The sequence below is a fragment of the Lissotriton vulgaris genome, chromosome 5 (genome assembly GCF_964263255.1).
Source record: "Lissotriton vulgaris chromosome 5, aLisVul1.2, whole genome shotgun sequence".
NCBI lineage: Eukaryota > Metazoa > Chordata > Amphibia > Caudata > Salamandridae > Lissotriton > Lissotriton vulgaris.
In genome coordinates, this window is record NC_141693.1 from 182,229,831 (window position 1) to 182,257,716 (window position 27,886).

The window sequence follows — 27,886 nt, forward strand, 5'->3', positions numbered from 1 at the left end:
GGCAGGTTATATCTGTCTGGATGGCTGATGGTGTCAGCAGAACGGTTTTAAGGCAAGAGCGAGGTGGGCAGTTTCCTAGGGCTTCCACCTTCCAAGAGCCTTCCTGGGAAATGAAACGTTGCCTCTCTCCAGCACCCCTCTGTCTAGATCTGTATCCGAACCTCGTGTCTTCTCTCTGCTTATCTCTACCTTCACCTCTGTCTGTCTTTGCCCAGTGTCATCTAAGGATTTTTGGGGTCATTAGAAAGACATATTTCAACTGTGTCTGTGCGAACCCCATTTCTGAAAGTTTATTTGACGTCGTACAGGCTACAATAAACACACAAGTGGGTAATAAATGGTGTAATGAAATGTAAAGTTGTCTTGCCCACTGCCCCAAAAAATCCTTAACACAACACTGCATCTTACAGGAAGCCATACTCTGAACGTTTCTATTTTCTCAAAGACTCATGCCTTGAAGCCCAGCTGTTGCGATCTGTCCTAGAAGAAGAGGAAGCTGTACTTAATGGTATGGCAGGAGCTGGCTGCTGGCCAGGAGGGCTCCAGTTAGGCCCAGCAGACTGAATCCTGCAGATATGTTGACTCGAGGAGTGTGGCGAGCCTGCATCACCATGCCCCATACTGGGCATCTTTAGTAAGGTATCAGTACCATCAGTTTGACACCTCCTGTGAATGCTTGGCCATTTTCAACACCAGTGATCTCCTGTTTATGACTTCACGAGGCCAGCTGGACTGTAATTGACCGTCCCTTTAACTTGTCAAGTGCCTGCATTGTTACAGGAGCCCTGTTACATAGACCTTCCCTTCAATTTGGGCCAGTTTGTTGGGACCTTGCAACAATACTCTTCTATGGCTGGAAATCCTAATTTACTTTGAGTGCTGGCTTCGCAAGGTTTAAAAGGTTTCGCTGTTTTTTACGTATTAGCAGATCATAGACAAGCTAAACCAATTAGTTGCACCATTGACTGCTGACCCAAATGCCAAAGTTGAACAAAGGCAGATGTGTCATAGCACACTTGGTACACTCAGACATTTAATCTGACTTTAAGGTCACCAGAGACTGTGGAAAATTAACAGAACTGATTTCAGGGTGTTTCCGATCAGAGATCCCCTTGAAACTCTCCCTAAAATATAGCATTTTCCGTAGACCGCCAAAGTTATTCATCACCTCTATGGGCGTTCATTCCTGTTCCTCTGTTTATCCTATCCTGGAGCAGGACGCATTAGTGTGTCCCCCACTTCACACTTTTTCAGGCGTTACTTGTTTATTTTTGTGTGGGCACTCTGCAAGACTGCACGCGATGCCCACTGTCTCCCTCTTGTGCTTTTCTTCCCCCCAGCAGCGCTCCATGTTCCTCTCTCCCGCCCATGTACTTCTTCCTTCTAAGTTCTCCCCTGTGTTGCCTTCTTGTCTGTGTGCTTTCTCTTCGGCACCTCCGAGTTGCTTTCTTTTGCCAGTTTGATCCCTCCAATGGCACATACCGCGCAGAGGTGGCTGGCATCTATGGGGGGCAGGCAAATGGGTGGGTGCGAGCGAAGGCGAACAAAAAGTTTAAAACATTTACAATATCATGATGGACGACGTCCTCCTCCCTCCAAACTCTTCCACTGGGACTACAGTGCAGGCCCATGCAAACTCCCTCGACCAGGGCTTTATGTGGGCCGGGTCTCAAGGGGTCTGAGCACCGGCAGTTTTTTAAAAGTCGGCCTCGAAACGGGTCTCTCTCAATCGGGCTCTGTTTTGAGCCCTGGCACAGGCGGTACGGTTTTTTCCGAGCTTTATAAGAGAAGGGAAATCCTTTAAGGAGAGTCATTGCAGGGCCGGCTCTAGGCTCATGGTGGCCCTGTGCAGGGAGCGTAGGTGGGGGCCCCCGGAAGAGGGGGTCTGGATTGGGCGGGACTGACCACATACTCCTTTCTCTTACCCTATATTATCAGATTATCATTTAAATGAATTATGAGTCAGGCTCACTTTGCTCTCAGTGAGGTCACTACCGAACATAACAACTTTATAAAGCACCAAGGGGAGAAAGATGACCTGAAAGAAAGGCTGCACACCTCTGCATCTTTCCAGCCCATTTCAAATGTTTCTGATTCGGTCTCCAAATAGAAAGTCAAAAATACATGCTACAAATATAGACGTGTTAGACAATCTCCCTCTTGAAGAATATCCCTGAGTAAGTGAGTCCCTTCCATTTAGAAGTGATGATACACCACCTATTCATTCAATACCCCCAAATTCAGGATTGGATGCAGTTCTTTCTCTTTCTTTTTTACAAGGAAAATGTTGCTAACAAACCCAGCTGAACTCCAATCCGCTCTTATACAATTGTATTTTTTATGCACAGCAGTCTGCTCCACCATCTGCGTGTTCTCTGAAACTAACCATATATTTTTTATTCTCTCTCCTGCAATGGCTCTGCCACATACTCTATTCTGAATGCCCTTACAGCTTCCAAAACCAATGGGTCCAGGCTTACTTTCTCCCATTTCCTGTAAAAGTGAGCATGTCTTTCACCCTGCATTAAGGGGGATATATGAAAGGTATGTTCTTGTTTGCTGCTCTTCTCATTAACTCTCCTCCTTGAAATTGTGGATTTTGGGAGAAGGTGAAAAAGTGGCTGTTGATATTCTTTGCCTTTAGTCAGGGAACTAACCATTGCTCTCCAAGCCACTTCAAAAACATAAACCCTTCTAATGTCCCATAGATACTTCTGCAGAGACAACAATGTCCCTACCAAAAACGTAGATATTTATTTGAGTAATGTTTCCCAAAACGTATACCCTGTGCTGCTAAACCCCCTTCAGGTGAAGCCAGCAGTGACACCCGCTGATCTCACCTGGAAGCCTTTCCGGACTCAGCCACGACGTGAGCCCAATTAAGAAAACAACAACTGTTTACCCTAAACAGCTTACAGAACCAACCATTGGGGTGACACATGACAGGAACAGTCTTACTCTCTCTTCTCAAAAGCAGGCAGGCACAACCTCACATAGTTACACACGCGTGTCGTGTCTCGTGTCGTGAATATAATGTGGCGCAGACTGAGACAAAAACCAATACCATTCAGTACTATTGACGACTACGCTGCGCTGCTATGTTATTAACAGTACACACTCATCATGATAAATCATATTCATTACTATACTAGTAGGCAGCTCAACTGGAAAGACAGGCAGCAGGCCAGGCGATTATTACAAGTCATTAATATAAATATATTTTGTGAGCGCAGTCTCAGTCTCACCGGCGTTAGTCGAACTCTCGGGGAAGAGACTGTTCTAGTGTCTCTATCGACCATGATCAGGCGACAGGACGAGGAGTCGGTTACTTTATTTCTTTATCTGATATGATTTTTAATTCTTCTACACGATGTGACCGTGACAAGCTCAGTCGGAGTCGATGCACCGCTCACAGTGACGCACTCTCCCAGTGAGGCACCGCGGTGCGCAGCGTGACGTTGTGGCTAAATTGCGCACTGCGCACAGCGCGCGGGGGCTGTCCCAGGGCCGTCACGTCGTCATAGGGTAAGATTGACGGCCCTGGGACCCAACTGCTGGCTGCTGCCTGGGCAACTTAAGTGAAACCAAACCCAATGACTAAACAACAACAGCGCTCATGCGCGTCGTCGCTGCCATTGCCCGGTCGGAGGCCGCCAAATCCTGCCAGGGGGCCGCCAGTGATAGTTCCGAATCGGCCGATCCGAATCCGATCCTCGGCTCGGTCGGTCGTCGTGGCGGCCACTCGGGTTTGGCGGCCCTGTGCAGGTGCACAGTTTGCACATGCCTTGGGCCGGCCCTGGTTATTGTCTCTCTGGATTTCCCTTCTCTTGTCGGAATTCAGGAGCAGCAACATTGTCCTGGTGTCTCCAGGGCTTTAAGTGGAAGATTTTTCAATATTATATACAAGCCACAGTTGCTGCTTATTTATCGTACACAACTAACAACCATTGGCAAAGCCAATAGTCCTGACTTGTTGGTATGATGTTACTTGTTGTATCATATATCTGGATGCAATAACAGAAGCAGCAAAATACAAGTCGGGCGGCACACTATGCTAAGCACAAATTTTTAGCTTATGTGTTTTTAAGCCACACTCTTAATTACAATGGCCACGTCCCCTGTAGAGACACCCCAGTTTTTTCATCCCACTTAAAGCCCTGCCCTCGACCAATCCGGGCCTGCTCATGTGCATTTATCCAGCATGTGAGCAGTGCCCTGAGCGATGTGAGCGGCCTCTCCCTGCGTTCCCCAGTGCACTGGAGGCCTGCACTTGCTTTCAATATATCTGCCTTAAGACAGCTGGGTTGAGAGGTTTAAAGTGCGCATGTCATCCCAAAACACACTTCTACTTTTTCTCTCCCTCTGCCTTTCTAGCTTCTATCCTTTCTCTCTTTCTATACTCTGACGTTTTCCCACCGGCCAATAGGTTGTAGGTGGTGATCCTGTTTTGGAAATACAATAAAAAAGATGTAAACCATAAAGTGCGCATGTCTGGCTGGCCTTCGCAAGATGACTGGCCAAAGAGACATGCATACACATTAAACAGTGCCAAGGCATCCCTCTGCCCCCCACTCCTCCCTGCTGTCACTCAGCAGGCCCCACCCGTCCTGAGGCTGGGTTCAGGATGGGACAATGAAAAAATAAAATGTTAATAAATTACCATTTTATTCTTTATTTCTGGGGCTTTGTGGGGTGCTTAAGTGGGGCGACACTCCTCCGCTGCAATGGAGGAGCCGCCCCTGATATCGTGTTGCTTTCCACATCTGGACTCCTGTTTTGTTTCGGCCCCATGTTGCTTCTTTCTGCCCTTCATACTCCGTGTTGCTTCTATTCCCCACCCATGAAGCTTTTATCTCGTGTTGCTTCCTCTCCCCAAGTTGTTTCCCACCACCCGTTAATATTTTTTTTAGCACATTTCCTTTTTAGTTACCGATCCAAGTGCATCATTTTATAGGCGCGTGCATGCACGCACCTACAAAATTACGCGACTACATCAAAAGCAAGCATTTTTGGGGGGTAATACTTAAGCCATGCTGCAAAGCGCCGCAAATCTAAAACCATTGGTAAAGCCAGTAGGTCCCACAGGAGAGACCTATTGTCTATGAAAATGCTTGTGAATAGTGCTGACTGGAGACAGAAGTTTATTGTGTGTTATTGGCCTTGATTGCTTGGCCTGGGTATCTTTGTGGAGTTCAGTTAATCAACAGGGTCACTCGCTTGTCCAACTGGATCACCGTGATACCTGAGCTACTGGGGACCAATAGTGAACAAACCAGAGCCCAGTACCCTCTCACGCTGGCTGACGGACACGAAATAATACGCACACGCCCTCACAAGTGCTCGCACGCACACACAATTCCACACACCTTCACACGCAGATTTAGACGTATGAACACGCACGCATACACACGTACCACACCACAGATTTCACACCCGTCCACTCATGCGTGCCGAGATTTCCACAGAAGAACATGCAGAACAACACAGATTTCACAGTCGTGCGCGCGCTGACCTACAGATTTGCTCGTGCGCACATTCATTTGCAAACCCGCGGACAGATGCAATCATAGTGAGCCCAGGTTCCGCCCCCACCCCCTGACCGCCAGCAGCGTGACTGCCATGTGTGCAGTGGGGAGTACCGAGGAGGCCGGAAGGAGTGTCACGGGGAGGGCGGGATGAGTCACCAAGGAAGCTCACGACCACAAACCACGGAGCTCACCAGCGCTGGGAGGGAGACGCGGGGAGGAGGGACGGGCCACCAGCCGGGAAACTCCGGCTGCGCAGCGCGGCCGTGTGCGCTGTAACAGCGCCACCTCGTGGTCATGAAGTATTCACTGTGAGGGGGGAGTCTTCGACAGGAGTCACAGTCACTTAGGGGAAACATCTACAAAAGCACCCCCTAATGTACACTGTGCCTATAACAACACCCCGATATTCACGGGGCGGATGGTTCAAAAAGAACGCCAAGTATTCCGTGACCTAAAGGGCTCTATAGCACCCTAACATGTGCTGTAGGCGCGTCTGTTATAGCACCCCAATATTCATTGTGAGAAGGACCCACGAAAGCACCCAGGTATATTTACTGTAAGGACGGGTTTAATACAGCACCCCGATATTCATTGCGAGAAGGGGTGCTGCAGCACCCCAATAGTCTCTGCGAGGATGGGTCTATTACGGCACCTCCATATTCATGGGGGGGGGGGGCGGGTCTGTAACAGTGCCACCCCACATTCATTATGGGGAGAGGATCTAGAGCAGGGCCCCCAAAACCACACACCCCTATTGTCAGGCAAGAGGAATCTGTCCCAGTACCCCGACAAAGTAAACTGCGGGGAGTCTGTGGCATGGTCAGGCAGCCGTTCATCACTGCTCCCCCTTATTTACTACGTGGGTCTTCTCATAGTTCCTTCTATATAGCGCCCTCATAAATACTGCACAACAAAATACATATCGACGATCAGTAACGGAGCCTTTATGGTAAGTAAAGGGGCGGGGTGGCTGCAAGAGTACCACCATGCACGCATTGCATAAAGCAGCCCCTGACATTGTGAAGAGGGGGTTCAGTAGGCGCTATCGCCCCCTCTTCAGAGAACAGGAGCAGTCCTCGCCTACTTCTTGTCTTCTTCTTAGAAGCCTGTCAGCCTCTATCGTCAAACACGTGGTATTCCGCCCGTCACCGGAAGGGGCAGCATTGATTAAGGTGTTCAATCGTCCTGTGCATTTGAGTGTTGGTTTTCTAAGTAGTTCTAAAGTGAACGACACAACAATCTGGCAAACAAGAGGATTCATTATTTAAAGTAGAGAAACTAAGACCACTCCCACCCACCACGTAGGCCACTATAAAAAATAGGATATTGAATGACTAAACTTAGATATAGTGCAACTTTTTATTGTCCCTTTTCGTGAATTGTAGAATTAGTGATGACGAGACAGTGGCCCCCACGTCCCACCTGTCCGCTCCGAAGCCACTGGAGCAAGATGCCAATAGAGAGAAGCGCACCTTTCCTTCGACCTTCCAATATATTTCATGGATTTCATGGCACCCATAGGCAATCGGCCCTAGCCTACCGGAACATTCCGCACACGCCTGGTCAATCAAGTGCTACATTTTTAGCGCTTCACTAGAAGGCCGCAGTGTAGACCTACACTGTCCTTTCTGGAAGGATGCCTGCATACTACTGCTTTCCAATGTTCAAAACCATAGATAACTTACACTCGTTACGTGAAATGCCCAAATTATGCTATTATGCCATGTTGTGTAATTTTATGCTATTGGCAGCAAAATCTAGTGCACTTTAACAACACGAACAGAGAGTTTCTGCTTTTGCGGTGCTTCTATTTTTTGCACTATTTTCTGGATGCAAGTAAACAATTCATTTCAAAATATAGCGCCGGGTGTGCATTTCGCGTACTTACGCTTAATTTCCTAAATGCCCTAAATGCCCAACGGCAAATGATTTGACTTTCGTAGACCCTTAGTTTTTGATGTTCTACGTGAACGTCCAGAGAGAGAGATGGCCTTGGATACTCTCGGGATGCTTTGCTTTGATGATGCAGCAGAGTGGGAGATAGAAGCCCCACAGGCCCCTGATTGTTTCTGATTTCTTTCTTTCAATGCTTTCTATGCTTGCTTATGGTTTTGTAAATGATTGGTGAGTTTGCTGTGGGGTTCTTTTGAAGTAAGGTTGCTTGCTCGTCCAACATTAAAAGAAGCAAACCCATTTCAATTGTTCGCTGTTCATTTTGGGTGATAGTGTTACTGGGATCCACTTAAAAGAAAACTGTTTCTTCCCCCATGTCCACTTGAATTCAGTGGCACTGGCATAACAATAAGCATCACTAACCCATGCTGAAACACCTGTAATTGCCAGGCAGCCTAGCTGATGGAAAGTAAGCTACTGACAAACGTGCAAAGTGAATAAACCTCCTTATGGTACACAACAAAAGACAAAACAATAAATAGAGGAGGAAGGTAACCGAGTAACAACGGATGGAGAAGTGTGGCTCACCGGTTTGAGGCGGCAGACCCAGAAGCAGAGGTCGGCCTGGGACCAAGGTTCAATTCCCGACGCGGCAGGGTATGGAACCAATGTCAGCAGGCTCGCCTCGGTGCCTCTCTAACCATGGGTGCCACGCTGCAACTCTAGGCAATAGCTTGCTTAATCTCCACAACGGCCCCCACAACGCTAAGGATGCCTGGCTTCACCTTGGGGATGCCCAATAGGGACCATCTCACAGGGAAAGCCAGGACGGGTTCCCCAGCGGTATACAGCGCCAAGAAACCCCAGGGTGAACGTGCGCTCTACAAATTCATACTAACATAACATAACATAACGGCCATAGTAAAATGATCAGAAACCAACAGTAGTTTCAGTGTGAATAACTATCAAAGAAGAGAAAAATAGGAAACCGAGTCAGAAATGCAATATAACGTTCTAATACTTTACAACTCAATGGTGCACATTTTATCGACCTGCGTGGCTCAGCGTATACTTGGCTCGCTTCTTCCTCGCCATCGGCTTCCATCATGTACCTCTTGTAAACGTTATCACATAACACGTAAAGCGCTCTGATACCTTTAGGTCTAACTATCGCTAGAGAAAACTCAAAGTAATAATACCAAAGTTAAATATGGTCCACATTTAGCGTGGGGGGGGGGGGTCCTGCATGCACTATGCTGGGGGATCCACTCTAGTTTCATTATGCCACTCCCGGGTTCATGTAATTCGACTGAACACATATAGGCAGCTAGGGAACCTATTACTGCGCGGAGCCATCTGTCCTAAACTTGCATGCTGATACTATCTTCCCCTGTACTGCTGCACTAAAGTCTGTGGTCTACAAGGGAGGGACAAGGGGTGAATGAGGGTCCAGGCTACATGCCCCCAGATAGGCTATATAAATCGAAGGGTATGCCGTTCCTAACAGGATAGGAAGCGCTCAGAGGATCCTGAGGCGTCAGGTCGGGGATCTGATTCCTCAGGAGCAAGAGCCCTCACACACCCAGAGGGGTGTCATGCTTCATCATCAGGCAGCTTGTCGTTGGCCGTCACTGCAATGCCCAGGGGGCGCCACAAGGGGGTCTTTGCGGGAGTTCTTTTGTTTTTGCCGATGGGAAGAGTGAGGTGCAGTGCAAAGTGTGATAATGTGAGTAGATTGTGGTATGTGAGATTAAAAGTAACTAAGGGAATGAACTACCCAGATCTCTGCCCCCACGGAGGTCACCTCCGCGGTGCCAGAGATCTACGTAGGTTATTCGCAAAGCATGTTTTTTCTCTGCCATTCATAGTTGGGGTACAGTATTTTCCCACATTTTGTCGGTTTGTAACCCTGAAGCATACACTTGTGATTGCTGTTGGGTACAGTTTATACATTTTGCACCCTCTACCGACAAAACCTTAAGTAGATTAGGACCTTGGCCCTGATGAATTGCAGTGATCAGTTTGACATTAAATTGGCAAGAAACATGTCCTCTTGCACCTGAGGAATCGGATCCCGCGGTCTGACGTCTCAGGTTCCTCAGTCTGCTCCTTATCGTCTTAAGAACTGCATTCCCTTTGATATGCAGAGCACTAAAAAGGCTGTTTCGCACCACACACAGCCTCGCACCAAGGTGCATAGGTGAGTGCACACTGCCTGGTGAAGGATCTGCTCTGTACCATACTCTTCCATTACAAATTCCTGCGCCTAGACAAACTCTAAAGCAGCCCACACATTGGAATCACATGCTCTGTGCTGCAGCACACACATAATGTGTGGGTGGATAGAAGAAGCCTGAGCATTTCTCCTTTTTAACTCCGCGTGGGCGTTATTTTTTAATGCAAAGCACGGTTTTCCTATCTTACTCGATTAGGATTTACATAAAAAAATATGGGCGCTGCTCCACCCACGTTGGCGCTGAGAAAGAAGCACTCTTCAATTGCAAAATACATTTTGTGCTGGAAAGGTAATACACTTCCAAAACTTTGCGTGGTTTTGAGCCACTTTACGCCTCTGCAAATCTGTAATAAATCTGAGTCTGGGTCTCTTAACAGCTGCCCCTAAAATGTACCTAGGAGATGTCTCTAATAGCTCTCTTCTGAGGGCTCCTCATCTCTAGTATTAAAAGTGGTCCATATGGAAGGCGAAGCAGCTGTGAGGATATAAGAGCGCTCTAACTCTACTATTAAAAGGGGTCTGTAACAGCTCCATCATGGGCACGGTGAAGCATCAGTGGCATAAGAGCTTCTGTCTATACTATTATAAGGGGTCTCTCGTCTTGCTGCACCACCTGTACCGCCCTTCACACTGCTGCCTGTCACATAAAATAAAAATAACAACAAACCTACCAAGGCTCCTAGCCCGAAACCAGCTATGGACTGCTCCCACTGCAGCCTTAATCTGCATGAAACTCACTTGCCACTGCCTTTACAGCTGAAAACCAACATGGCGGCACTGTCACAGCACAGGTGAAACTGACAGGCCCCAAATATCCTGTCACTCATTCAGGTGTGGCCTCTTACTTTGTTTGCACACCCTTAAGAAAGGCAACAGTCGATAACACCAGCCTCTTCACCACTCAATCACTCTGCCTCGCTAGGTCACGTGACTCTCAAGAATCCCATCCTTTCACCGCCCAGCGGTGCAGGCGGGCTCAGCGCACCTGACACCGATGCACACGGTCACCTGGTACCCTCAAAGAGTGCCCAATCCAAGCGCTGTTAACATGTCTGCATGTTCTCAAACAATGTCAGTAGCACTTGGATATCACACACCTGTGTCCTCGGCAGTGCCAGAACTTTAAGCTGCTACACAATATGAAAACTGCAAGTATGTAAAATTGCAAGTCACTGAGCAGCTGAAAATGCTCAAATGATTAAACTGTGGCAAAAGAAAGGTTTGTTAAAAAAATAAGCAGAACCTTTTTCAAATATCCATCTGGATTACATACATTTCTCTCCATTGAATTGAGTACATTTAACCTCTTCCTCTGCACCCTCCACTTATTTTCCAAGAGTGCAGCAATCACTTTGATATTAAAGTATGAAGAGTATCAATAAAATGTGCTTTAACATTTATCCCAAACGAGCATCCCTACAGTGACCGCTGGAGCATAAGGTCACTCATGCTTGCCGCCTTTGACTCCTTCATATAAATACATAGGACATCACAGTCTGCATGTCACCAGTGCTGAGTACCTGCACTTATTTAATATGAAATGGAGAGCACCAGCACTTCTCAGCAGAGGTACCGTACATTTAATGGGAGAGTACTGGTGCTTCATAGGAGCCAATATACACGCTAGGAGAGGAAGTGCATGCACTTTATATTTCTGTTTAAAGCACTGCCGCTCTCAAGGCTCGTGCAGATGATGGGTCCAGGCAAGTCCATATTACACCGTCAAGACACTTCTACTCTCTGGACCTCAGGCTCCCCAGGAGAACGTCCATGTTTTGCTGACGCGGCTTTCATTCTCTGTGCTCCTCCCAGACTGGCCCTTCCATCTCGTGCCAACAGGCACTTGTCTGCTTTGGACAGACTAGTGGTTTAGTCGCAGGGGTGGGATGTTTTTCTTCTCAGAAGTAGCAATTTTATTTCCCGATTGCCTCTTCAGTGACTTCTTGATTGTATCTTTCCCCCTTTTACCTCTTTGGTTTCCCATCGCCATTGGAAAATTGAATGCCCTTGAATTGCCAGGTACAAGCGGCTACTCCTTAACACGTGTTTATAGGTGCAGGTGGCTGCATAACTAGTCTGTATATACAAACACACCTTAAGGAGCCCTTGTCTTCCATGATCAGCCACATCTTGTGGCTTCTCCAGTGGAGCCCTCTGGCCGAAACACCCCTCAGTGTTCAGTCTACGGATGAAAGACAAAGTGCCATCACCTTAGTATACAGTGCACTCAGATACTGCTTACAATCCCCTTCTATGTTGATTTATTTAAGCAAGTTCAGCAGCCCACCCCAAGTACTTTAAGTAATTGTAGTAAGAATGTACTGCTGATTGCCCATTTTCACTGACTCTTCCCTGTTCAGATCCTTTCTTTCTTAAGTCAACTAACTTCAGCCTCTGTTTGACAGCACTTCACAAACCCCTCCCCCAGCCTCCACTGCTTCCTGTCTCCCACCCTGACCTTCCTGTTTTTGGCTTAAATAGTCAGCAGGTTCTCACCTGCAATGGGTGTGTTGGCACTTACGCCTTTGTCCATCCTCCGGCCGCCCCTTGTTTGTTTTCATTCTCTCACTTCATCCCCTGGCACAGATGCAATACTCGCTTGCTCACACAGCTCCCCTCAACGTAAAAGCAGCTTTACAGTCAGTATCCAGAATTTAGACATGGGTCTTGATTAAGAGTGCCCCAAAGGAGGGTGCAATATTTATCAGACCTGACAAAATTCAACACTGCAGTGATCAGAGTTTATTGGGTGTGATAAATAGCTCCAATTACTCCAAAAATGGGGCAAAACATGTGGATTTCTGAACTAAAATCTGCATGTCCTGGTATGTATCAGGCCAATTACTCCAGTAAATTTCGGCAAAAATTGATCTGTAGACAATTTGGTGGTGAGGGGGTGGTGGTTTCTGCCCAACTAGTAATTCTGTGTGGTTGTAATGTAATGTAATGATGTCTTGTAATGCGCATGAATCACCCCACATGGGGTATCTCGGCGCTGTAGACCGCTGGGGAACCCGTCCTGGCTTTCCCTGTGAGATGGTCCCTACTGGGTATCTCCAAGGTGAAATCAGGCATCCCCGGCGTATGTGGGGGGCCGTTGTGCAGATGAGGCAAGCTAATGCCCAGAGTTGCCGAGTGTGATCCCTGGTTAGAGTAGGCACCGAGGCGAGAATTATCGAGTCCGCTGACCCTGGTCCACGACCCAGCCGCGTCGGGAATTGAACCCTGGTCCCGGGCCGTCCTCTGCTTCCGGGTCTGCGGCCTCTAACCAGTGAGCCACACCACTTCCACTGTGGTTACCTCACATATCGAAATTAACCTGAGCACTCGGAATCGGGCCTACATTTATAACTTGATTACTGCTTTTGAGACAAATGTTTGGTTAATTTTTTTTTTAATTCTGAAATGTGATGGCAACAAAGAATTTAATAGAGTCAAAACACATTTAAACCCTTGATGTGCATATTAAATATTTGCGGAAACTCGATATCCACACATTGTTTGTGTGATGTATAGATATATGTAAAATTGAATGTCTGTGCAAATTTAGTGCCATTTTATTGGAGAAAAAGCTGCCTGTAAATGGCTGCACGCAAGCACACATGCTTAATTAATATGTTTGTGACAGTGTACTCCAAAATGCACCACCAGCTACCTACTAGACGCTTACCATTCTCCTGGTGAATTCATTTGCTACACTTGTTCTTTGTATGACTCTTGGATTTTTCACACTCCCTATGACTTTAGTGATGTAACATTGATGTCAGCACCCTTCCCCACTCTGAAAATTGCACCAGCACCACTGGTGGAGAACAGCTTGTTTATGCAGTCAGCCTGCTGACTATGTTGATATTTCCTATGTTGTTAGTCCCCAGACAATGACAGAGCTTCTATCTGCTGTTTTAGGGATTCCAGAAGACTCCAAGGTGGAGGCTCCAGCATTCACAGACGCAGTGCGATTGTTCCGCCAATCCAAGGACCAGTATGGGACATGGGAAGGACTTTGTGGGAATGAAGTGCAAGTGAGTATATGCTAAACCCCACTTCTCATGATACCTCTCCCCACAATGCCTGAATCCAGGTGTGCTGCAACCAGGGTCAGAGACACTGACAAGGAGAAGAAGGGGTATTGACTGGGAGCAGGAGATCCTTCTAGTGTGATGCACAATATTTGATATTTGATATTTGATATTTATGGATTTTGTAAAGCGCGGCTATCGCTCCGGAAGGGGCATCTTGGCGCTGAGCTTGCAGAAAAAGGAAACGTAGTGATGAATGAATCAGATGGCTGTGAAAACCGAGGAGTCGGATTGCTGAAATACCCAGGTTTTCAAGAGTTTCCTGAAGTGGCTCTCAGTATCAGCTAGCCTGAGATTAACGGGGAGGTTGTTCCAAGCTCTTGCTGCTAGGAAAGAGAAGGTTTTCCCCCCTCGCGTTTTTAACTTAAATCTTGGGATAACGACAAGGTTGGTTCCTGAGGATCTCAGGCAGCGCGTGGGATTGTAATGCATAAAGCGCTTAGTGAGATACAGGGGGCCTGTTTTCCTAGTGGCTTTGAATGCAGTGAGCAGAAGTTTAAACAAAATTCTTTTGTGGAGAGGTAGCCAGTGGAGGGTGTTAAGGGCTGCTGAGGCTGAGGACCTTCTTGGGAGTTAAAGAACGAGTCTGGCCGCCGCGTGTTGAACGCTTTGCAGTTTCCTGAGGGTGGACTTCTTCACTCCTGCCATTAGTCCGTTGCAATAATCAAGTCGGGAGAGGATTAGAGCAACTGCGACTGATTTTCTGGCTGAGATGGGGAGGAAGTCAAAGAATTTCTTCAGTGTTCTGATGAGGCTAAAACAGCACCCAGCAGTGATGCGGACATGATCATCAAAGCTGAGGGATGCGTCGAATTGGATGCCAAGATTACGTGCTGAGGAAACAGCACTCGGCGGGGCTTCTGAGTTTGCCACCAGTCTTTTGGGGAAAAGGACAAGTCTTTCCCTAAGGGTATAATCTCAGTCTTGGCACTGTTACATCTGAGGTGATTTCTATTCAGCCATAGAAAAACATCAGAGAGACAATTCTTAAATCTAAGGGCTGCATCCGGGCATTTTTTATCGATGGTGACGACAAGCTGAGTGTCATCAATATACGATGTGACGAGGATTCCGTGGGATTCTATCACTGCGAGGACGGGGGCCATGTAAATGTTAAAAAAAGAGGGCTAAGTATGGACCCCTGGGGGACTCCTGATGTGATTGGTCTTTCTCTGGAGAGGTAGGGGCCTAGTGAAACCGTTTGGGATCTATTGGACAGGAACGATGTAATCCATGTCAGCACAGTATCTGACACACCAATCTCGCGCATTCTGATTCACAATGACAGAGTGGGCAAAAAATGATGGACTGGAATGGGGCTCTAAGCGAGTGTCAGTGCTCAGATTAATTCAAGAATTTCTTCCATCACTTTAGTTGTTACACACTGGTAATGTGATACATAAACAGGTGGCATAGTAAATACTTAAAGTAAGTGCGAGATCAAATTATAAGGCAATTGGTGACATGCTGATGGGACGATGCATATTAAAGGGCAAGAGACTTACTGATCGGGAGGGGGGAATTGATTTACAGAGAGTGGGAAGTTTCACTGGGAATGGGAGTTGCAGTAACAGGGAGAAGACAAACTGACAGGAAATGCAAAATGCCCTTACAAGACACCGGTGACATGCTATCAATGAGCAGGACACACTGACAGGGAACTCGAAAGATGCATAGCAGAGAGCAGGAGTCGTCGGGCACTGGGAGTTGCATCGAAAGGGGACAAGGGACGCTGACAGGCAGTGGGAGATGCATTGGCTGGGAGAAGGCGACATGTCAGATAGATGGAGATTCATGAGCAGAAAGTATCAGAGTCTAACAGACAGCAGGAGATGCCCTGTGAGGAAAAAGGAAAGTCACTGAGTAGCAGACAAATTAACAGGGAGCAGGAGAAGAGTTAACTTGTTGCAAGAGACAACATGACAGAAAACAGACAACATGACAGAAAACAGACATAATGACAAGTGGCATGGTATTTTGATAGGTAAACATAGACACATTTGCAGGAGGTAATGATGTTACAGAAACACTCTTGTAGAGTGGAGACACCTTGATATAAAGAGGGAGGCACTGACCGTGAGCAGGACAGATGCACGAACAGTGAGCCGCAGACACACCGTCCAAAGGCCATATGTAGACCGGAAACGATAGATGTACTGATTTAATGGGTGGCACAATGACATGGTTTATATAGCACTGGCTTGGAGAGACAAAGGCAGGGCCTGCCTAGAAATAAAAGAAGATCTGAATGAAAGTGAGAGTACTAAACCTGCTCGGTCACATCCCTAGATGCGAGTCAACAGACATTGTGGCCCTCAAAGAAGGGACCTCCTGACGAGAAGTGGCTATCCGTCTGCTATCCTGTCTATGTGATGGGATGTTATGTAGATTTATGTCAGGCATGGCTGCCCTGGAAAGGGCTTCCGAGCATGTCTGACATGAAGCAGAAAGAAGAATGGAGTCCATTGCTACCTTAAAAAAGCCAGGTCTTAAGCTGTTTCCTGAAAGTCAGTTCATTTGTGTTAGCTCAAAGGGTTGCCTGAAGCTTATTCCAGAATTTAGGCCCAACACAGCGGAAAGAGCTGGCAACCTGTCTAATTAGATTAAAAAAAGGATTAATGGCCGAAGTAAGATCAGAGGATCTAAGACATCTAGTGAGGAGATAGACGAGTAGAAGAGAATTGAGGATGGTGGGAGGGAAGTATTATTCAGGACATGATGAGTGACACTCACTGCCTTGAATTGACTGTATTTCTCTACAGGGTGCCAGTGTAGACTCTGTAGCTGGTTAGAAATGTGGGTCAGTGTCCCAGCAATCATTATGGATAATTTGCAGTCTCTTTCTTACAGCTTTGCTAAGGCCAAGGTACAAGATATTACAGTGATCTAGGCGTGAGATGATAGGAGCCTGGATTATCGTCCTCCGAATAGAGAACAATTACACAGAATCATCTTCAAGCTTCAAAGCATAGCAAAGCAGCAAGACGCACAATTTTCAGTTAAAATGACAACTTATTATCTATCCAAATCCTAAACTCTTTACTGTAGGTTTAGGAGCTAGAGGTTGTCTCAGCGCATCGGGCCACCAGTGAGGGTCCAAAACCAGAGATTGTTTGCCCCCATTTAAGACCTCAGTTTTATTATCATTCAATTTAAGACATTTCAAGGTCATCAATTTTGCCACAGAGGTCACACAGTTCTGAAATTGGGAAATGTAAAAAAATCCGTATTTGTAAAGTGCGAACTACTCACCCTTACGGGTCTCTAGGCGCTGGCGGCCGTTGTGGAAATTAAGTGAGTTATTGCCCAGAGTCACATGGTGCTGAGCTGAGCTGCCGCCGGAGCCGGGGATCAAACCGTGAACCCTGTGCTTCGAAGTCAGCTGCCCTGGCTGCTGCACCACACCTCTCCATGAGGTGAAGGACCCATCTCCTCATTTGAGGACAGAGAAGTAATTGATTGTGTGTTATCTGTATATGATACAAGAGACAGCCCATAAATCTCGACGATGTCCGTCAGACGACGGACATCGATGTTAAAAAGTGTAGTGGGGTTTAAGGCAGATGCTTAAGGGACACCAAGCTCAAGCTGCCTGGTTGCGGAGGACAACAGGGGTGATACCAATTAGAAAGAGCGTCCATTCAAAGAAGACTTGAACCAAGCTAATGCCTTGTCTCAAATCCCAATAATCAATCTATCTTTTTATCAATACTTTATGGGAGCCCACATCAAATGCTGCACTGAAGTCCAGCCAGATCAGTGCAGCTGAAGCTCACTTGTCTCTAATCTGACAGAGCTGTGACCCTAAGCAGCGCTGACTCCGTACTTTGTGCGAGCTGAAATTCAGATTGAGAAGGATAGAGTAAGTGATGTTCCTCCAAATGTTCTGACAGTGGACTCTTAAAATATTTCTCCAGCATTTTAGCCAGAAAAGGCAGAAGCAAAATAGGCCAATAGTTCTATGGCAGCCTATGGTACAGTGATGGTGTTTTGAGTAAGGGTAAAACCATAGCATGTTTCCAGCTGGGCGGAACCAATGCAGTGAAGATGGAGGGATTCAAAAGTTTAGGAAAGATGGAAAAAAATAACTTGCCCTTGTCTTTTTTAATATGCCTGACCTTGTCGGATGAAGCAGTGACCCAGTTTTATTATAGTAGACCGCTTTCAAGGCATTCACAATTAATTAATTGATAAGTCAACAACTGCTTCTCTGATTAACCTCATAGATGCTATTAAACATTCCTCCCCAGTGCTGCGCTGTCCATTGGAACTAGTGCTGAATGGACGTCCAATGGTCGTGCGCAGCACTGGGGAGGTAGTGCTGCCGTCGGCCAATGCACCGAGGCAGCACTTAAGGGGTTAATGTTCTTTGTCGTTCTTCCTCTCCCCGTGAAGAGGTTTGGAATGTTCCGAATGTTTATTGTCACTAATGTTGCTTCCTACTTTCGCTCCACAGGTTCTGAGCAATTTGGTGATGGAGGAACTGATTCCAGAACTAAAGAACAGTATTGGTCCAAGACTGAAAGGCAAACCCCAGGAGAGACAGCGGATCTGGCTGATGGTGAGTGTGAAAGGAAATATTGGCTAATAAATGCGGCAGCATCTCGGTCATGGTGAAAAATGGAGGATCACATGGAAGTAAAGTCAGGGTACTAGTGCATAGTTAGTCTGAAATTACTACTGAGTGTTACGAGGAGGTCAAATGATGCTACTGGGGATTGGATGAATGATCTAGATAATAGTGAGTGAGTGAGGGAGGGAACAGGATAAATTGTCAATTGGAGTCCATCAGCAGCTATTACAATGTAATGTGATAGAACACTAGCCTGTGACACTGAAGGAAGGATGAACATACTGAAGGAATTGGCCATACCCTGCCCAGAGTGTACCCCGCTTCCAAAAACCTGTTGTCATCGCCCAGGACTCCGATCCTTCAGGGGACCGCAATTCAGTGCTGGGACCCTATAGCAGTTACGAACACAACTCCTTCGACTACCTTGGCTGATAAGGCTCAGTCCAGTAATGACAATGGGCGCATTTTCCCACACTCAGCACACCTCGCCAGCAAACAATTTGGAAGAAGCCAATGGCAGTAGGGTGCTGACCAAGCATACCTGGACACGAAGGAGCTAATTGTATTGAGAACAGAGACCCAAACATTAACATTTTAGATGGCGAGTATGAGTGCTGAGCCTGCATCTCACGTACAAAATCAACCTGAAACAAGAGCGCCACAGTCTCGCAAGAAGCACAGATATTAACACAATACTAATTGAATTGAGGGTTAGTGAAAAGCTCCCACAAGCACTACCTAAAGTACATAGCAGGGGTACACAAATGCAACACTCACTGAGCGCCCAAATACATATGTGAAGAACCAAAAGCACTTCACGCATGGCATTGAAATATAGTACGCAATGTGTTAATGCGGTGTGCCCACTCAACACACAGGTGAGACACAACACACACTGTGATAATGTTGAGTGTACACCCTCCACCAGACAACAAGCTCCGACAAAACCTGCACCGTGGTGAGAGCAAGTGCTCAACCAGCACCGAGAGCAGAGACGACACCCACCGTGGCGACCGCTCAGCCGACATTGAGGAACTTATTTTGATCAGGCCGGGTACGATTTTTAGGCGACCACCTGCTTTCTTTTTTCTTCTGTTTATTTTTGGGAATAATAATAACTAACAATTACATTAGCCGTTGGCTTATTCTCGTTTTTAGATGCAGATTGAATATTTCTCTCGAGCCCAGAAACAACAAAGCTAAAATTTACACATCTGACATTTCCAATTCCGCTTCCCTTACATTACCACTATCAGGCCGGAGACAGCGAGAAGATACCTAGAGTAGGGACTTCCACCCAGTGAAGCTGCTGCCTGTTCCAGGTGGACGGGGAACAGCCGGAGAGAGGAGAGATCACAGGGCTGGTAGAGTTCATTTCCAACCAGACTTCTCTTCACACCAAATATGTTCTTCTTGTGATGTCACCAACATTCTATGTCGCAGCACCCAATTCCCATCCAGCGCCTGGATACCCTCACGGGTGATAAGCAGCGTTCTATAAATCCTGGTTGATTGACTGATTTTATGGGATAGCGGTACATTTAGGCTGCATCACTGCCTCCTATTGTGTGATTGACTGAAACTCGGCGCCAGGTCTCCAGATGCCTTGCAGAGATTGGTAGAGTGCTAGTTTGCCAATAATGTCGACTCGCAGTGCAGTCACGAGGATTCTGCCAAGAAAGATCTTTAGAAATGTGGGCGTGTGTCACTTAGGATGATTGGTATATGCCTCAGCCGTCCTAAAATATGTTGTGTGGTACTTGATTAAAGCATTGTCCAGCCTCCTCTCTCACCCTGTCCTTTGGTCTTGTGTGGTCTTGCCAGGACCCCTGCTTCCTGCTTAGTGGTCGTGTCCTGGCAGCCCTGGGCCAGGGATCCCGTCATGAGGCTCGAAGGCGGGCAGTATGGTTCACCCTATGCTTGGCATGCAAAGCCCGGCACACTGCAGAGATTCCCTTCCAGGTCATCTTGACAAAGTCACGTCCCCTGATGACAATCTTAAACAGATGGCAAGGGAATGAAGTCACAATAAGGCTTGGACTAATAAAACCCACAGTACTTAGACCTATCAATGTATCAAGTGCACAAAAGGGTCAGTTTGTGAACTGGAAACCGTGCAAGCACACAGTCTCAGCCCAAGATGGAAACCTATAAAAGGCTGGCGTAATATGAGTCCATTCCATGAACGAGGGTAATGACACAACCCAACCATACAGATTCCTGCGAGCAAGACGCAAGCAACAATAAGGAAATCAAATCCATCTTCTATGTTTCAATGTGCAAGAAAACTCAGAGAAAGTTTTTTAGGCCTTTCGGAATTTCAATATGCCAGGGTGCAGGCGGCTATCCAGCAAGATCATTACCTGCACCAAGTCCAAGAGCGCTTTTCTACTAAACTATACTTTCCTAAGTGTAGGAACCTTCAGCTGCAGATCTGAACCAGATTGCAGGTTCTGGTTGGGTTTTTTTGTTAAACAGGGTAGTTAATTTTGATGAAGGGCTTTGTGACTTACACATAATGCCTTGTGTTACATTCTTTCCTATACACAAATCCAAAGAAGTTAGCATAAGACCATTGCATTTCTTTACCCTAGTAAGGTCGAAGCTGCAGAATTGTGAATTAATTGGGATCTTCAAATTATTTTGTCAGCTTGTTGAGTAAAACAGTAAAATAATAGTATTATATTGATATTTGCCCTTTTATTATAAATGTATTTTGTTGATCGCAGACAATGTCAAACGTGTATCATGTCATTTCTACTAGATACAAGGGTGGACCTCACATGCTACCTGTTCCTGACCTGCAGCAGGCATAGACTTCTTCGCGCTCTGCTGCTGAAACATGTTTTGGATAGGAGTTTGCCATATGTAGTCTGTACAGAAAGAATTGCAAAACAGGAAGTGATTCAATTGAAGAGTTGCACAAGTCAATGCGGGTGGCACTGTGCCAAGCAGCATTGTGCTTGGAAACTCTTTAGATCTTTACAACTGACTCAACCAGTTCTTCTGGCTCATAATTAAAATGAGTGACTACTTACTTGGAAGCAGAGCTAATGGAAGGGGGGCTGGGCCCATGTGGTAGGAGGGTGTGTCAGAACCGCAGCACTTCACAGCATACCTTTCCAGATCTGTCAGATTGACACTCTCAGCGGTGTATGTACCTGTGGAGAGCCCTTTAGAGAGTCGTGTACTCAAACATCACTGACATTTCAAATTATTCCACTTCCCCTCTTAAAATCTCAAATTAGAATTACCAAACTGAGAGCTCTGTGGCATGCCAGTTCCAAAGATGTGTGCCCTGGGGTGAGAAAGTGGTAATATAGGGGAAGCGGAATTGGAAATGTCAGATGTGTAAATTTTAGCTTTGTTGTTTCTGGGCTCGAGAGAAATATTCAATCTGCATCTACAAACGAGAATACGCCAACGGCTAATGTAATTGTTAGTTATTATTATTATTTTTTTTGCAAGCACATTCCCAAAAATAAACAGAAGAAAAAAGAAAGCAGGCGGTCGCCTAAAAATCGTTCTCGTACATTTGCAATAAAAAATAGTGATAAAAAAAACATAGTCACTGCATATCACTTTATTAGTATGATACAGGTACTTCCTAGCATACAGTTGTACATAGATGATGGGGCTGAGATTCCACCTATAAATTACGCTGCAACACTCTCTGGCGGACGGACCGTTGGTTCCTGCTTGGCAGTCTAGAGGGAAGAGATATACCACATATCACCATTTACAACGCTATTTGCAGGCCCAATAATTTGACTCCGAAGGATCACAGACTCCAATTCTCAAGTTATTCAGTTTATCACAAAGGCAAAAATAGTTGGACATGCAAACAGCTCAAGACGAGGTTGTAGAAATACATCGGAATTAATACAAAGCCAAACCTATGAGCAAAGTTGACTTGAAGAAGTAACAGAAGGACGACTTCCAGAAACAGAACGCAGGCAATAAGTACCCCCATGTTTATGTCAGACTTCATCACAGGTTCATGAGTGAAAAGCATTAATCTATCCCTACACTATCACTAATGTGACTTCCCTACTTAACATTTCCCTAGACAAGTTAGGAAAGAGTAACCGTGTCAGTGCGTGAAGACTTCCTAAGAAGTACACTCTTGTATGGGTCAAGTAGCATGAGCTACGGAGCTCGTTCTAAGCTGCTCCTCTTCGTCTAGTGTCTCCCGCCCTTCTCCTAACTCAACCCCCCAAGACACGGTCTCTAATTCAAACTTCAAAATCACAAAACACGCCCATTCAGGTCTCCTCAGCAACCCGTCCCACTGGGCATCTTCTCATAGGTGAATTTCCAAAACACCTCTGCTCTCCCAGCTCCTGGCTTGATGACCTTGCTTCCCAGGCCTATTCCAATGGAAAAGAACACTGTCTTCCAATATCAGCTTCTTATACGCTCATTGTATTCACTGCTCTTCGATCCTAACTCCTAAAACAAAAGTGTTATTCTAACTAAAAATGATGAATTCACCACCTGCAACGGACAATGGCGAGAAAGAACAAACTCAAATATGCACATTATTTTAACCTACACATTAAACTCCTCTAGAGAGCGACCAGGGTAAAGTACATTTCCAGGCCCACAGAAACTGGCCAACATAAGAAACTGGCCAACATAAGAAACTGGCCAACATAAGAAACTGGCATACAAGCCTCATGAAACTACATATAAATTAATGCTTGCTGAGCACTTCTAATTCACCATGTTACATAAGCACATTAATACGTAAATAACTGTAAGTAGGCATACACAATTTGCTGCACGTTAGGCCTTTAGCTGAGCACAACTGTTCTATAATGAGAACATCTTTCACATTCATGTAAATACAACTATAACACGAAACCTTCATGTTATTACGGTACATTCTTGCCACCATTATTTTAATATGACAAAGAATGAATGCAGGTGCAACCTACACATGATTATAATGCACCCCTATAAGTAAAGAGCACTACTGCGCCGTATCATAGATAATGTATAGGAATTCTTTGTACTTTTAATGCACATCATAAAAAAATATTATTTTGCAGCGTGAATCTTTCTGGATTCTCTGTGCTGTGCATTATTCCGCTATCTAGTGCTTGGGTCCGGAATTGTCGTTTTTTTTTTGTGGCCCACGTGGTGTAAAGAAAAGGTGCTTTTTGGTGTGAATTACTTTAACTTGAAGACCTAGTTTAAACACACAAAAATTACTCGAAAAATGTTTTTTTTTAAAAAGGAAGATGAAAGGGAAGAATAACCATTGGAAAGTATTGGCCCATCAGTCCATGCACCGAAGTGTGCCTCCTTTTAGCCAGATACATACATGTTATTAGGAGAAGTGCCGTTACTCACCGTGCAAGAGAGCCAATGGTTGAAGTGCGTTGATGTACTGCACCGTGGTGTATGCTATGCTGGGTAGAAATATGTCAGTGACAATTGTACAGGCCAATAGATGAAGGGGGATGATCAGGACTAACGTAAAATATGTATGAATTTTTCTTTATTTTTTTATTACATCCATCAGGTGAAGCAGCTAAAGCTGGTTTTAGGTGTGCTCTAAAAACCATTCTAGTGGAAATACAATAATTTATCACAAAGAACCCATAGTCTCTTATTCTGGACAAACGGTATAAGTAACCCCCCTCATTGAATGTGCACATAATTCCGACATGAACTCTGCCGACAAATATCTTTTGAAAAAAATGGTGGAGGTCCTCCAGAGGACTCAGATGATCAATTTCACAGAAGAAAAAACATACAAGGATGACGAAAAGCATTCCACGGCTTGTTTAGGGCTTCTGTCCCAGCCGGAGATTCCTGTATGTCTTCGATCCATATTTCCATTGATGGGTGAATGAGATCATTTTTCTTACATAGCAAGATCACCCTTTTCTCTGTGCATGTGTGTGTAATCATGTTGTGGCTTAGATCCCACAGTCGCTCCCAAAAGGTGCAATAGTTTGACCCTCCTGACAACTCTGAACCTGCTCCCTTTCTTCCCTATGCCATGTATCCTTCTTTCACATGCAGCAACAGGGAGGGGTTTTTGTCGATCATATCTGGTTCAAAGCTGGAATCAATCACTAGATCTTAATGAAGCTGCTTTTACTCTGCCAGCTCATGAAAAAGCCTGTAATCAAGCTTCATCCCGATAGACTGCCGCCAGAAGCTTCCGACAAGTGCCTAAATAAAACTAACGCATAAAGCCTTGCATGACTCTGGACCCTAATACATTAGGAAGCGCGTGGCCTTTTACAAGCCTGGCCGCTCGCTCCGCTCCTCCTCTCGTCGCCTACTGGCCATTCCTCGATTTCGCCGCTCCAGGATGGGCGGTCAATCGTGGTCAGTAAAAGTGGCCATTCTATGGAACAAGCTTCCTGGCCTGTTGCGACATACACAGGACCTCCGTATCTTCAAGAAACTCCTCAAAACTCATCTTTTCAACCCTCCTAGTTAATTTCATTGGTGCCCTCTCTGTCTATGTCCATTCGAGCCAGGATACTCCTGAGTAGTTGCGCGTGTTACAAATTATATATAACATAACATAACATAACATAACTAACGCCCTATCCTGCTGATCCCATAATAGAATGTTCTTGCATGTGTTGCTGTAGATGTACATGCTCAGCATACTCACAGTGGAATAGCTAGCCACTTTGACACCCGTGGAGGTCCCTGCTTTTACCATCCCACGGCAAACACATGTAATGGTGGGGCACCGCCCAAAAAACTCGTGCCACCCGTGGCGGACCGCCCCCCAACCCCCGCTTGCTACGCTACTGCATACTCTTGCCATCTAGTGTGGGTTTGGACATTTCCATATTTTTTTCTTCAAAGAAGTCTTTTGAATCATGAGGTGTAATGTGACTGCCCTGCTTGCTGTACATTGCACATGGGCGCCGGCTTCAGAGTTGTGCGCTGTATGCTTCTGATGCTCCTCAGGACGTGCAACAATTCTGGAGAGCCTTCTTTAGTGTTCTAGACAGAACCTCAGCCAGAAGGACAAAGTGCAGGCAGGCCAGCCTTTTAGACAGAAACCTGCTTATTGGATCTGCTCACGTCTGCACGAATGAACAACTCCCACTAGATGTGGTCCCCACCCCATCTCACCTCTGCCCCATTAGTTCTGGAGCCTACGTGTGAAGTCTCTTCACAGAGTGTAAATTTGCAACACCTGCAATCCCCACTGGATCTTAAACCTAAACCTATTAGTCCTCTTTAGTAATTCCATACTCCATGGTCCCGGGAGCCCCTTCCCAAAGAGTCCACAGGATGGAGCCACCTATAGTTTCACATGGTCCCTGTCTGAGGCCTCTCTGAGACTCTTCACTTCTAGTTCACATAATGAGTGACTCCTTCACCAGCTTCTACCTGCCGGTGACTGCTTCCGTTGTGCTCCAAGTGAATGTTGTCCCAAACTCTGTGTTCTACACTGTCCTACCACCTTCATCTCCAACGAGTGATTCCGTTCTCACAGATGAGATACGGATTGAGCACTTCCACTCATCATGCAGAGCCTGACTATTGATTTAGGATCTAAACCAGGCCATTCTCCAGTGTTACGTAACCAAATAATGCTACCATCTAACGTTAGCACAAAACTATACTGACCCTGTTAGAATTCTTAGTACCCTTGGGGCTACAGGACCTGGAATGTGAACATCTGGGAGCTGTGAAGATCACCTGTCTTTTTCTTCTCTTATCACCACCCACATCACCTGTTTATCTTTCCTTAACTACAAAAGCTCAGTGTAAGTGTCACATAGTGCAAAACAAATCAATGATAGCTAAATAACTAAAATATTACCTACAATGGCATTAGTCTCAAGAGGCTTTACTGGTAATTTTAAGCCGCAGAAGCGCACTTGCTTTTGTTTAAATACTGAATTCAAAATTGTGTGATACAAATTATAGAACAGTCACAGGTATGTGTACCATACCAGCACCTCCCACTCATACAGCCAACCAGGGCCCCTGCTCAGGCGCCCGATTCCTGCAGGCCTCCCTCTAGCAGATGCCCAAAGGTTTAGGGGCCCTCTCTCCTGAGCATAGTTTTTTAGTATCTCTACCTTGATCTTGTTCTGCTTTCATTTTAACTCAATAAGCATGTTGACTAGGTGATCTATTCTTTTCTACCATCCTATCAGCTTGACTTTTAGTACCTGTAATTTTCTTCACTGACTAATCCAGCAATATGTTGCATGTAGTCTGTGTTGATAGATATATGTAAAGCCCATTAATGCCTTTTGGATACAGCTGTGCTACAGAAAAATTAAAAATACAAGTGCACACTCAAAGCGCTGAAGAGGCTTTCAGCTGACGCAATCAAGTAGACCAGGGAAGGTACCAATGGCTGGTAGAGGTTTGAGATGGAGAGTAGAAGGTGTTACCCCAGATGCAGGAACTTGTTAGCTGCTAAGCGCCTGCAGTTTGATGTTTGCGACTCTGTGCTGTGAACAGATATAGCAAGTGTGATTATGTCTCTCGGGGCCTGATGGTCAGTGCATCCTGGATGATCGAATTGTTTGCATCAGGAGCTTTACCTCTTGCGCCCTAATGTTCCTCCATCTTCTCTCCTTCCTGGTCCATTCCGCGACCTTCCCTGCAGATCTCAGAAACAGTGTATCGCATGGTGCAGGACCAGGCCAAGGCTCACCATGAGGCAACTGTCCGGCGATGTCAAGCTGCACAAACCGCTCAAGAGGCATCGATCCGCACAGACATGGACCAGATCATCACTTCTAAGGAGCATCTGACCAGCAAGATCCGAGGTACCCGACAAGGCTTCTGACGGGGTGCAAGGAGTGTGTGAGATGGTTACTGAAAAAGTAGGGCTCCTTGTAATCCTCGACAGCTGGTTCGGAATGGAACCGCGACTCGTCACAGTCGTGTACTGATGTTTGACAACGGTTGTATGTGACTTAAAAATGACACAAGTGATTTGGAATGCAATCCAGGTGTAGTGTAGCAATCCAGGCTGGAATAGTGAATATGCAATAATGACTACTTGACATGATAATCACATTAATGATCAAAGCACAGGGTGGATTCCAGACATTGATGTGCTCGTGTGAGTTATAGAAGGTATGTGAGAACCCTGGCACTGATGGGAGGTGTATATGATGGAGGCTGGAAGTGTAAATGTTGACACTTTTGTTGTAGGGTCTTCCATCTAGGCATTTATTTATTTATTTATTTATATGCTTGTATAGCGCAAGAATCCAGCCCGAAAGGGTTATCTCCGCGCTTTGACAGCAGCAAGTCGCAAGAAACTGTAAAGGCAGCAATCCAAAAGTTATATCTCCTCAAACAGCTTCGTCTTCAGCATTTTTCTAAAGGCAAGGTGTTCGGGGACCTGTCTTAAATTGAGGGGCAAGTTGTTCCACAGGGCCGGCCCCACAGATGAGAGGGCTCTGCCGCCTTGTCTGTTATTTTTGACGAAAGGTGTGTTGAGCAGGAGTAGATTGCTTGACCGTAATTCTCATTCAGGTTTGTAGGGTTGGAATAGTTTGGCTAGGTATTTGGGGCCGTTTCCAAATAAGCACTTATGTACAGTGCAGCAAATTTTAAA

General features: G+C 45.9%; 1 protein-coding gene across 1 annotated transcript in view; it reads left to right on the forward strand.

The window, feature by feature from the left end:
* The window catches only part of NIBAN2 (niban apoptosis regulator 2), a 270,668-nt gene that overhangs the window by 212,554 nt on the left and 30,228 nt on the right, over positions 1-27,886 (forward strand). The window contains exons 6-8 of the mRNA XM_086921115.1: positions 13,564-13,679; positions 18,193-18,297; positions 26,924-27,086. Coding sequence (XP_086777241.1) covers positions 13,564-13,679; positions 18,193-18,297; positions 26,924-27,086 — 384 coding nt within the window. The remainder of the gene's footprint in view (positions 1-13,563; positions 13,680-18,192; positions 18,298-26,923; positions 27,087-27,886) is intronic.